This window comes from Uranotaenia lowii, chromosome 1 (genome assembly GCF_029784155.1).
Source record: "Uranotaenia lowii strain MFRU-FL chromosome 1, ASM2978415v1, whole genome shotgun sequence".
Taxonomy (NCBI): Eukaryota; Metazoa; Arthropoda; class Insecta; order Diptera; family Culicidae; genus Uranotaenia; species Uranotaenia lowii.
The window spans coordinates 123,369,939-123,382,934 of NC_073691.1; the positions used below are offsets into that span (position 1 = coordinate 123,369,939).

A 12,996-nucleotide genomic window follows, 5' to 3' on the forward strand; every position below is an offset into this window, starting at 1 on the left:
ATTCGAATATTTTCGGTAATTGATCAACTTGACGTCTTGTTTTTAACGAGCCTCGTTAATCACCCGCATACTAAAAAACTATAGCTTAAACAGTCTTAACGATACATCTACGGCTTCAGAAATAGTGACTGTCTCTGTAAACGCAGCTGTTCTATTAAACTATACATCGAAATCGAAAACATAAACGTTCCTGTGGAAAAGTGATGGTATCAGGAAAGGTGATAGAATGGTATGGATGATTTCCTTCAATTTATCTTTAATCGTTAAAATGATTGCCAACCATTATCCTTTACCGTTCTTTTCTTCTGTCATTCGCACGTCAAAAATGAAAAGAACACCGGCCAGAGATGCCAAATGGTTTAGCTAGAAATCAGTACAGATTTATGAAAATATCTTTGAATTTTCCTACGACTCTATATACACAGCAAGAAAAATTCGTGTAATTTTAGACCGAAAACGATGCACGAAAACGGAACATAGTTTTTGATGTAAAATTCTATCACGATGTATTTTTTTCAAGAATGTAATTTTTGAGGCGTGTAAATTTAGATCGAAAACAATGCACGAAATCGGACGACGAAAGCCGTCGTGTAAAAATAGACGGCGATGTAAATTTTAAGATTTATTATCGTAAATATTAGAAATCTTTGCTAAACATTCAGGTTTTGCTGTTGTCCATGAATGAATACGCTGCTTTTAAAAATTTAATTTCGCATATATTTCCAAAAATAACCTAAAAGATATACACCATCACGCACAGCTTCAGCCTGGAATTTTTGTTTCATCCGATGATTCCCAGCACGGTGATGTTGAACAGATAGCCGTCACCAGGATCCTCGATTCGTCCCAGAACACCATTATTTTTCGGTCCGCGTCACCTCCGCCTGACGAAAATTTCTGCGAAAAATCACTGCCACTGCAAAAAATCTGATCTTGCTGTAATGAAGAGGAAACTGATTAATTTCAACATCTTTCTTTTTTCAATATGACATTATTATGAACCTACCAGCTTTTGAAGGATTATGGAAATGCTAGAGCTACGCCTACGACTCGTTTTCGAAAAATTTTCATACTTGTTTACTTTGTATCCGACGCGCGCCACACAAGTTGCACATTTCCATTTAATTTTAAATCAAACATACAATTTTACACTGTTTGTGATATAAAATTCATTGACCGCTTGATTTTTACATCACGGAATGTAAAATTATAGCAAAACAATGTATTTCTATTCACTTTTTGAAAAAAGACTAAAATTACATCAAAAGGAGTTGAAAATTACATCGTCTTCGATTTACACTTGTAAAAAATTAGACTACTCGTGTTTTAGATTCCGTATACTTTTAGAAATTTTTTGCTGTGTAGAGAAGTTTCAACGAAAATAATTGATCTTGGAAGCTACATATTTCATCACATAGAACAAAGGTTGATGATTTAATTACACTAAACCATATCCATTATTGTATGAATAAAATGCGTACTAAGCATGCTAAAGGTGTTAAGCTCGAACTCTCAAAGATGCTGTTTTTATAAATGTTTTCTTCAGCCATTTTGTTTTTAAATTGTTTGCAAGAACTACCAAATAACGCAAGGAATTTATTCACATTCGTTAATAAATTACCACGATGCCAACTATAGTTTTTCAAACACCTCCATTAATAAATAAGATAAAAAAGTTGAAGAGGTTGTGTATAAGACACGACCGACAGGTTAACGTAGAATTACAAAGCAAGTGTATTCAATCTCTTTCTTGAAAAGTTTGGTGATCCTGAAAAGGGACTTTTAATGTAATTTGTGGTCCTGAAAAGGACTCTGATGGTTGTTGTATTTTAAGTGGCGGTCTTGGCGTCTTCGGTGTTCGGGCGATCTCATGTAGACGGCATTCATAAATTACGTAATGCAAAAAATCCACTTTTATTTTCCATAATTAAGAAAAAATAGTAAATTTTTTGTATAGTAAATAATAGCTACTATTACTAACTAATAGCATCGTACAACCCTACCAAGTTAGCGATTTTAATTCTAAAATACCTGGCAACAGCGGCAGAAATTTGATTAAATTTTCATATTGATCCTAGTATTTTCTTTATACAGCCACAAAACCAGTAAATCGTTTTGCTTTTTTAAAATGTCGGTCACTGGTAGGTATCAGCAGCCGGCCATCCAATATGATGGGATGCTTAATTATTAATTTGAAACATCAAACTCTTCTAAAATTATTCTTTGGCCCTGAAAAGGGCCTTTTAAATATAAAACCCAATGAATACGTCTGGGCATCATTGTTTCCCACTAGGTACACGGGCAAGATAAAATCCTTGCATGCAGATACACAAGCAATATCATTACACGTTCGGATAGTTCTGGAAACACAAATCTATCGGGCCACGAAGCAAATGCTGGAAGGGGTACAGGCTGGGAAGCAGGTGATGGGCGATGCGGTTTCTGGACTCCTCCGGTGGTTGGAACGATCTTCACTGGTCAAAAACCGAAATTTGCTTTCAACCGTCCCGGACGGAACGACTTTGAACCAACATTAATGGTCGGACTATCGTCCGCTCGTGAGGAGCCCCATTTGCAAATCGAACGCTGTTGTTGTTGTCGCCGCTTTTATAAACTTTTTACTCATGCAGTTTTCTATAGTCGCGCAGGTAGCCCAACAGTTGACACGAGAGATTTTTTCGCGGTTTGTTTTCGACGTTGTTCGGTTTAGTTCGGCTTTCACTAGCTCGACAGATATAAAAACAAGCCCTTCTCAGTCGGCAAGGTTTAGCAGTCTCGTTTTGAATGCGCTCACGTACAGACGTGTTAAAACTTCGCTCTCTTCAGTGCCTTCTCAACCAAGTCTATCGCCGCGTTTTCTCTACCCCGGACATCATTTTTGAAGGATTTTTCCTAAGTGTTTTTGCTAAACAAGAGACTTTTTAGTGCTGCAATCTGCAGCCAGTGCTATGTCGGTGGATGGAAATCCACCATGGGGCTCCCAGGTGGATCCCCCTGGTCGTAGCAACCGGAGAACAATGCCCTCCTGGATGGACCGTGACGGAATGCACGGGGACGTCCAGTTCTTGGTTCTAAAACCGACACCCAACGCCAAGCTGCCATCTAATCCATTTATCATCGCCAAGACTATCGACCAAGCTGTTGGCCGAATTGAAGCTGCCAATCCCACCGACGGTGGAACCAGCTACTTACTGAAGGTCCGTAGCCAGGAACAAGCCACCAAACTAATCCGCATCGATCAACTCATCGATGGAACCCCCGTATCTATCATCTCTCACCCAACTCTCAACACCACCCAATGTGTTGTCTCCTGTCGGGAGGCGGCAGGCATGTCAGACAAGGATCTCACCGAGGAGCTGGCGGATCAGGGTATCACCCGAGTCTACCGCTTCTTGAAAAAGTCTAATGGAAAGGATGAACCAACCAACACCATGGTCCTCACCATTAGAGGAACCGTACCCCCAACCCACGTCTTCTTCGGCTACGTCCGAGTTCCCACAAGACCGTACTACCCTCGCCCTATGATGTGCTACAAATGTGGCAAATTTGGCCACACAAAACAGCGTTGCCAACATGCCGAAATGTGCCTTGCTTGTGGTGAACCTGGACCACACCCAGACTGCAAAAAAGATCCCAAATGTCTCAACTGCGGAGGACAACACACTGCCATAAACCGCACTTGCCCGAAGCAGCAGGAAGAGCAATCAATCGTTCGAATCCGTGTTGACCTGGGAGTTTCCCAGGGTGCAGCCATAAAAGAATTCCAGTCCCGATGTGCTGCCGCCAGAAATGCCAGCTCAGTTCAACTTCGTCTAGACACAGCCAGACGTGCCACCGTCAACGACGAGAAGGACCGCCGAATCCAACAATTGGAAAAACAAGTCGCTCAACTTACTGCCCTGCTAAACAAACATCAAGAAAGTTCCAGACCAACAACCGATACCGAAGGAGACACATCCGACTCTGATGCAACCATGACATCAGAAACCAGCTCCGCTCCGGCCACGCCCAAACGGAACAGGAACCGTGGATCATCAGAGGATCGAAGCCCAACATCTGTAGACCTGAAAAAGAAAAAGCCCCTACCAACAAATGGACCCAAATCTGCCAACAACCGGAACTCCCGAAGCAACAACTAGCCCCAGCCATCTTCTCAGATCGGTGAGTAACCAATTTTTAATACCATCTATAAAAATGGCTCCACCCATTGCTACTCAAGTGAACCAATCCCTACACAACAATAATGGCTCCTCAAGTACTACCTCACCGGTCTCAACCAGAACTCCCACACCCAGAAGAAAGATATGTCTTGCTTTACAATGGAACCTACGGGGTTTAAAAGCCCGTATAGCTGAATTGGAACTCCTTACCAAACAATTCTCCCCCATTGTACTTGCCTTACAAGAAACCCTCACCCGCCAAAACCAGATCGCTCATAACCTTATTAACGGCTATAAACTATATTTGAGCTCTAACTATGGGCAAGGATCCGGTATAGCAGTCAGAAATGGGTACCCATACACAACTGTTCCTATCAACTCTCCACTAAACGCAGTTGGCATCCAACTCAAATCCCCCACAAACATCACCATAGTCTCGCTCTATATACCCCCCATGAAACCACTGAATGAATACACCCAAGAACTTGAAGAACTACTGGATCAACTCCCCCAACCAGTCTTAATTTTGGGCGACCTGAATGCTCACTCCATTAGCTGGGGATGCTCCCAAACAAGCAGAAAGGGTGCATTCATCGAAAATTTTTGCTCCACCAACAATTTGTACATCCTGAACAACTCTTCTCCCACACGAATTGACCCCTCAACTGGGAATACCTCTGCCCTGGACTTGAGCTTAGTGTCCTGGAACCTTAGCCCAAAACTCTCCTGGACAGTTCTAGAAAACACTCACGGCAGTGACCACATTCCAATCATTGTATCATTCGAGCACTCTACCCCTCAAGTAGCCACAAGACCTCGGTGGAAATATGAGGACGCCGACTGGGTCGGATACCAATCCGAAATCGAGCTAGCTTTGAAAAGTAGCTCAAACCACACATATGATTCCTTCACCAGACTACTCTTCAACACAGCCTCTTTGTACGTCCCGCGGACCACTGGGGTACCAGGGAAAAAAGCTGTTCCATGGTGGGGCCCAGAAGTTCGAGACTCCATCAAGCTTCGCCGTAAAAAACTCCGAGCACTACGTCGCCTCCCTAATGACCACCCACAAAAGCTTCTCGCTCTTAGAGAGTACAAAGCTGCACGGTCTGTCGCTAAAGCTGCTGTTAGAACCGCTAAAAGAAATAGTTGGAGGGACTTTGTGGAAGAAATCAATCCTGAAACTCCATCCGCCAAAGTTTGGGATAAAATCAAACGCTTGAGTGGCTCCAATCGCACCAGCCGTTTCCATCTGTTGTTGGGTCAACAATACTCTAACGACCCTGCATTGCTTGCTGAATCCTTCTGCACACACTTCTCCTCCGTCTCCTCTGCGGACCCAGGCCTTAGCCCGGGAGCCGCTGTCGACTTTGGCACCACCTCGAACTTCGAATACAACTCCGATTTCACCTTACAAGAACTTGATACCGCCCTTAGTAAGGTCAAAGGACGTTCCGCCGGTCAAGACGAAATTGGTTATCCTCTACTAAAACACCTCCCACTTATCGGCAAAATGTTGTTCCTGAACATACTCAACAATATCTGGGACGTCGGCGAAATCCCAACCCAATGGAAAGAGGGCTTAATCATACCAATTCCCAAACCGCATCAAGACCTTCATCTCATAAACAGCTACCGTCCTATCACCCTTTTGGACTGTGCTGGGAAGATTCTCGAACGCCTGGTTAAACGCCGCCTAGTCTCCTTCCTCGAGTCCAACAATCTTCTCGATACAAGGCAGTTTGGCTTTCGTCCTGGATGCTCTACCGACGACCACCTCACCACATTTGAAAGTCTCATCACTGAAGCCATCGAAAACGGCCAACACGTGGAGTGCCTATGTCTGGACCTCTCTAAAGCCTTTGACCGGGTTTCCCGGCATCAAATTCTGCTCAGACTAAAACAATGGGGTGTTCTGGGCCGAATGGGGCACTTCATCCGCAGCTTCCTGACTGAACGCAAAGCTAGAGTCTACATCGATGGCAAGCTATCATCCTCTCACACTATAGCAAATGGTGTCCCCCAAGGTTCTGTCTTGGCCCCAACGTTGTTTCTTGTTGGGATGCAATCGCTCTTTGATGTAGTTCCAGAAGACGTCAATGTTCTGGCCTACGCCGACGACATTACCCTGATATCCGTGTCTCCCTACTCCGTACTATCCCGAAAGCAACTACAAATAGCCGTGGACAAGGTAGACAACTGGGCACCTTCCATGGGTTTCACCTTCGCTCCCGAAAAGTCAAAGCTAATGCATCTTAGTAGCAGGAAGAAAAAGCTGAACAAACTCCCCCCCCTTACCATGGGCAACAAACTCATCCCCATTGCCCACGCATCCCGCATCCTTGGAGTCCTGGTGGATGACAAACTCAAATTCATCAACCATGCTAACCAAGTTCGAAAATCAGCTTCACCCAAACTCAATATACTTAAAAAGTTATGTAGCGCCCGGGGCGCCGGCTCCCGCTCTTCACTGTTTCGATTCCTTCATGGATGGGTGTTGCCTACTATGCTTCACGGAGTGGGCCTATTTAGTCGAGGCGGTGACCGCATTAATGAAAAACTGGAGCCAATATATAACCAAGCAGTTCGCATCATCGGCGGCGCCTTCAGGAGCAGCCCTATCGTCTCTATTATGGCAGAAAGTGGACAAATCCCTTTTGACTATATTATCGCCAAGAACCTTTCCATTAAAACGATCCGTTGGCTGTCCTACAACCGAAACCCCGAAGTACCTATGGTCCAGCGTACCGAAAACTACCTGCAAAAATACCAAGCATCTATCCCTGTAATATCAACCCGCCCTGAACCTAGACTTCGCAAATTCAATGCTCCTGTCCCAAAAGTCGATCTAAGCTTGCTCTCCGCGGTACGAGCCGGAGGGAGCTCAACTGTTGCTCTGGCCAACTATCACCAACTCGTTAGTCGAAAATACCAGGGCATACCCAAGTTCTTCACCGATGGTTCCAAGTCCACTGATGGCCAGGTTGGATGTGGCATATTCAGCACTACCGACAGTGTGGCCCTCTCTCTACCACCCAAATGCTCCGTCTTCAGCTCTGAAGCTTTCGCCATCCTAAAAGCAGCCCAGGACCTCTGCCCATCTACCGGCGCAGTCATCTTCTCCGACTCTGCAAGCGTGCTGAGAGCTGTCCAGGCAGCCAACACAAAACACCCATGGATCATTGCACTTTCCAACATTGCAGCGACGAAAAAAATTACTCTGTGCTGGATTCCTGGTCACTCCGGGATTCCCGGCAACGAGGCAGCAGATCGATTGGCTCTCAACGGTAGTCAACTGGAACCCCCCAATACGGCCATCCCTCCCTCAGATGCCTCCCACTGGCTTAAAAACCACCTGCTCCTCTCTTGGGCAAACACCTGGAACAACATCACCGAGAACAAGCTGAGGGAGATCAAAAACTGCACCTATGCATGGAACGACCGGAATTCCTTCTTTGAGCGGAGAGCCCTAACCCGAATACGCATAGGACACACAAGATTGACCCATGGCTATCTTATGGGCAAAGAGGACCCTCCCATCTGCCCAGCTTGCAGCGTAGCCATCACCATCAAACATATCCTCACGCAATGCCCTATACACCAGCAAGCCCGCCTGGACTGCGACCTAGCCGACAACCTTCGACAGATCCTGTCGAACGACCCTGAAGAAGAGGAAAAGGTCCTTTCATTTCTCCGGAGCAGCAGCATCTACGAAGAAATATGAACAACATTCGGTCCAACCTATCTGTCCCTACCAAAAACCCATTTCCTTTCCTTTTCCCAAAAAAAAAAAAAAATACAAAAAAAAAATACAAAAAAAAATACAAAAATTTACAAAAAAAAAAATATTCAAAAAAAAAAACAAAAAACTCAAAAGAAAAAGTACACTAGCCACGGTAGGAGATGGGATGAATCATCCAATAGGATGAAAATCCCTGAAAAAAAAAAAAAAAAAAAAAAAACGGCAAGGTTTAGAACAATTTCGGTTTTTGACCAGTGAAGATCATTCCAACCACCGGAGGAGTCCAGAAACCGCATCGCCCATCACCTGCTTACCAGCCTGTACCCTTCCAGCATTTGCTTCGTGCTCCGATAGATTTGTGTTTCCAGAACTTTCCGAACGTGTAATGATATTGCTTGTGTATCTGCATCCAAGGATTTTAACTTGCCCGTGTACCTAGTGGGAAACAATGATGCCCAGACGCATTCATTGGGTTTTATATTTAAAAGGCTCTTTTCAGGGCCAAAGAATAATTTTAGAAGAGTTTGATGCCTTGAAATATGTTTCAAATTAATAATTAAGCATCCCATCATATTGGATGGCCGGCTGCTGATACCTACCAGTGACCGACATTTTAAAAAAAGCAAAACGATTTACTGGTTTTGTGGCTGTATCAAGAAAATACTAGGATCAATATGAAATTTTAATCAAATTTCTGCCGCTTTTGCCAGGTATTTTAGAATTAAAATCGCTAACTTGGTAGGGTTGTACGATGTGTGAGAGTGTGGCGGAAGTGTGCATGTAGTTAGCGAATTTCGTTACATCTAATCTTAGAAACCTCGTAAAAAGCAATCTTAATAATAAAAATAATCGGTGAACTATAAATGCTGGCTTTCGGGTGGATCATACCTGATAATAAGAAAAACGAGTTCAAAATACAAAACTTTGAAGTCGGAACAATTAGTGTACTCGAATTGGAGAAAATTTGCGTCATATATACAAAACAAGGCACCTGGCATTGAAAATATTTTCATTGTCTGTTTTGGCGCGCCAATAAACTTCGATGCAAAAAATCAACGGCGATAAAAAAATTTTAAGTGTCAAGCTCAGATCATAGTAGGGTATTTTGGTTTCGGCAGTTTTTTTTATTTGTTGTAGTTGTTGTCGTTTTTCCAAAGTCTGTCACTTGAACAAAATGGAAGAAATTTAACTAACCATCCAAAATAACCTAGCTGACAGTGCTGGGCACTTAAAATTTTGTTATTCGCCGTTGTTGTCGCACAAACATTAGGTAGGAAAAATACTGCTAACGAAGCAGTATAGCCACTTTAGATGCTTGCCCTCGGGCAGCAGGTTTCTTGCGACAAGCGACTCATGAATGCTCCTGGCAGCCTTCCTTTCCACCATCTGCTGGCTTTGCTGATGCCTTGTAGGAAGCTTTTGGTTTCTTGTTCTTGCCTGTGGAAGCGGCTGCAAGAGCCGGACGAGCAACCTCGAACGACAGCATCACACAAATAATTGAACACGACTGAAACTTAGCTACAACTCGGCAGCTATATTTATGCCTTTCCGAGCACAAATACGTGTATGAGCTTCATTGGTATGGGTGTACTAACACATATGTATGTCGAAATATTCTTCGAAAAAGATGTCTTTGAAAGAGGACATTTTCGTGACGCGAGATTCGTTTGCAAGTTTCGATTTGCACCCCTATAGTGTTGCCGTAAGACGTAATTCTACGTCAAAAAAACATGACCATTGGGCTTACCGATCAGTATCTCTTTTTGACAATAAGTGATAAATTTTTTGCTTCCACTCCTCATTTGATAAGATTTTGCGTAAAAGACCCGAATAGCAAAGACCATGGTATTAAGATAACTGAACAATGATTTTCAATTTAACAATCAATTTCATCGTAGTTTCTAAATATCTTTCAACCGCATTTAATTATGAAATCACCATTATTTTCAAAGTCACCATGAAGTATATCGTAAATTCAAAATAATTCATAGTTGCCGAAAATGACAGAAGTACGGTATCACAATAATTTTCTTGTGATTATTATTGTTACAATGAACTTCATGGTAAAATGTAAATCCAAACGTAGTTAATCTTTTGCTATTTCTACACATTTACAATTAACCGTGTGGAAGCCTAAGTTTACGCGCGTATTTTTGTCTTCGGAAGATTTCGTCGTGAGCTGATTTTTGTAATGCAGAATAACTTTATCCGGACAAATTCGGGATTTTTCGGCAGATATGACGAATCGGAACGCGATGGGCCCATCTGCCGTGGTGATGGTAAGTACTATGATTGCATGTATATTGATGAAAAATACTTATAAAACCCCTATTCTTTCTAGAAGATGACGTAATTCCGCAGTTCCTTATTCCGGCGAGGGCACCTTACAGTGCCTGAATTGAACTTATGGATGCCGGGAGTCTACGGAATGGGTGTGCCAGTACGAGCTTAGACCTGCTGTGATCACTGAGTGAGTAAGTGGTATGAATAAGTAACGTGTTGAATAAAAATTTTAATTAAGTAATTCGTTTTTAATTATCATTGATATACGAAAATGATGACAAAACCAAAAAAAAAAACAAGTAAAAAATTTTCACCATGAACTAGGATTTTTATTTCAGTGGGTGAACAATGAAAATAATCGGCATTTTATGGTTTTATTGTGAAAATATGGAAGCTATTTCAACAATGAACTTTATATTTTTGGGCTTTCCAATGTATGGAAAATCGCCATTTTTTTCATGGTCACGCTGCATAACAATACCCCTTTTTCATGGTTATTTTCGTCAAAACGATGAAATTTATGGTCGAAAAATATGAATTTCAATGTGCATTCACGGTTTCGAGGACGATAATATTTATGGTCTGTGAATATGGAATTCATGGTTTTTTCACGGTGAAATTCTATTCGGGGAATAGATCAAGTTTTTTTAATTGTATGAAAATATTTGGAAAAGTCTACTAAGTTCATCAAAGATTTAGGAAAATCGATACGCTCGGCACCACTGCCCAGAGTCGAAAATTTTGCTTCGCCAGATTTGTATCAGCCATCTTACACTGCGCGTTTTCCATAATTTTCTGGGATAAAGTATTCCCATTTTAAGTAAAAAACAGCGAAACATTAATTTCAATAAACATCACGTAAGTTTTTTTTATGAATTTTCATAATTTTTTGTATTTTTTCACCGTATTTGATTTCCAGATAATTTGTCGCTTCACGGGAAGAAATGGCTGAAAAGATTTGGCCGCGCTGGGGGAAAACGAATGCATCTCAGCAAATACTACTGTCGGTCATCAAATACGACAAGCTCCATTGGCGGTGTCCCTGTTACGGCGTTCCAAAACGTGTGCAAAACACACCCTCAAGCCCCTTGCCAACCTTGCAATTAGATGGACTCATTTCTCCTGCCGGAAGCGGTCAGCGGTAATACGCTGCCAATTGCCGTTCCAGGACGAGGGTATAACCACTGGTAAAACGATGTGTGATGTGATGTGATAATTGTGTGATATTAGGAATTATAGAGTAAAAATAAAGAAATCAATAAAGGTATTATTTTTGAAATCTTAAGTTCTGTGTTTCCATTCAGCTGAAAGTAAACAAAAAATTTAAGCATGTGTGCGTGCTTTTTTCGCGCACGGTTCAGAGAAAAGTATGAATAACGTTGGAAGAACACTGTGTCGGATCGTTACAAAACCATTCCTGTAAATGTTTCGTGCTCTTTCTAGAAACAGTTCAATGCCCTGAAAACGTTATTCATAAGCGTTTTATAAACCATACCCTAACGGTTCCTAGAACAGTGTCTCCATATACAAGTTTTAATAGTTTTAAACAGTAACATAACTTAACGCCATATTCAACAGACCGTCGTTTTGGAATTCAAGATAAGTGCAATGTTTTTAATGGTTTCAGGTATCATTTTCTAAACGTTTTTTTACACTGTCTCTAATCGTTTTATAACTACAACAGGAACGGTTGTGTTACAATATTTTCGTATTCGGGCAGCTATCCACCTACCGAACTTCGTTCATTTATATGTAAACAAATCTCTTCGCAATTAGTTTTCGGTAAAAAAACACCGAAAACTGTAAAGTAAAACTGAAAACTGCCGCTGTCAAGACAAACGTCAAAATGCGTTTGTCCTTTTCTGGCATTTTTTTTACATTTTCCTTCGCTCTCTTGCAGTCCTAATAAATGGCCTCAACTTTGATCGTGTGCTCGAGTGAGAAGCTGAAAAACTCGTAGCCATTTTTTAAAGTTTGGGTTTCGCGTATGGTGTTGTAAAAAATTCAAACAAAACACATTGCACCCCGTTTCCATTCGGAGCCTTATCTTGAGGTGGGGGAGGTTTGGCCAGTTTAGCGGCTCATTCCGGTCCACATTTTGTCAGCTGCGAAGGGGCAGCAGGTCCCAACAAGAAGACCTACGCCGATAGCTCGCCGAGCGACAGCAGCAGCAGCTCCGAGGAGTACGGCAATAATATTGACTGGCAACACAGTTCAACGGTCTGTTCTGTTTGTGTGTGTATCTTTTCTAATTCTTCACTTCAAGTTGAAATCTCGCCACGTGAACTTGTACTTTTTATCGTTCTCTAAATTATACGTTTATACAAGTTAATTACGGTTCTTGAAGTTATTTCTCCGCGGTATCCGAAAGCCCTACTCTGCCAATAGGTTATGGGCCCAGCAGAGTAGACGGATGTGAATCGGAAGACGTTTGAAATTTAGTTGTTTTTTCGTCGGTCGTAGCATCGTTTAAAATTTTTTCGCAATGGCGTCGGGTGATAAGTTGGTTGCGTTCCCCAAACTGAACGGGTCCAATTACGATAATTGGAGCTTTCGGATGAAGCTGCTTTTAATTAAGGAGGGTAATTGGTCTGTGGTTACTGGAACCAAGCCGGAACAAGTGACCCCGGAGTGGATCGTCAGAAATGATCAGGCGATGGCTACGATCGGATTAGCTGTGGATGATGGCCAGCTGGTGCACATCAGGAAAGCTAAAACCGCGGCAGAAGCGTGGGAAAATCTGGAAAAGTTCCATGTTAAACGCACTCTTTCTACAAAAGTGTCGCTTATGCGGAAGATTTGCCGTCTCAG

General features: G+C 42.4%; 1 protein-coding gene across 1 annotated transcript; it reads left to right on the plus strand.

Annotated features, from left to right (window-relative positions):
• The first annotated feature begins 2,948 nt into the window (after positions 1–2,948).
• On the plus strand, positions 2,949–4,139 carry LOC129737886 (uncharacterized). The gene has a single exon (XM_055729049.1). It carries the CDS (start codon positions 2,949–2,951, stop codon positions 4,137–4,139), a length of 1,191 nt encoding a protein of 396 aa, XP_055585024.1.
• The last annotated feature ends 8,857 nt before the right edge of the window (positions 4,140–12,996 follow it).

What these genes read in the sequence shown, in the direction of transcription:
- LOC129737886 (XM_055729049.1), top strand. Translation starts at nt 2,949, where the DNA reads ATGTCGGTGGATGGAAATCCACCATGGGGCTCCCAGGTGGATCCCCCT.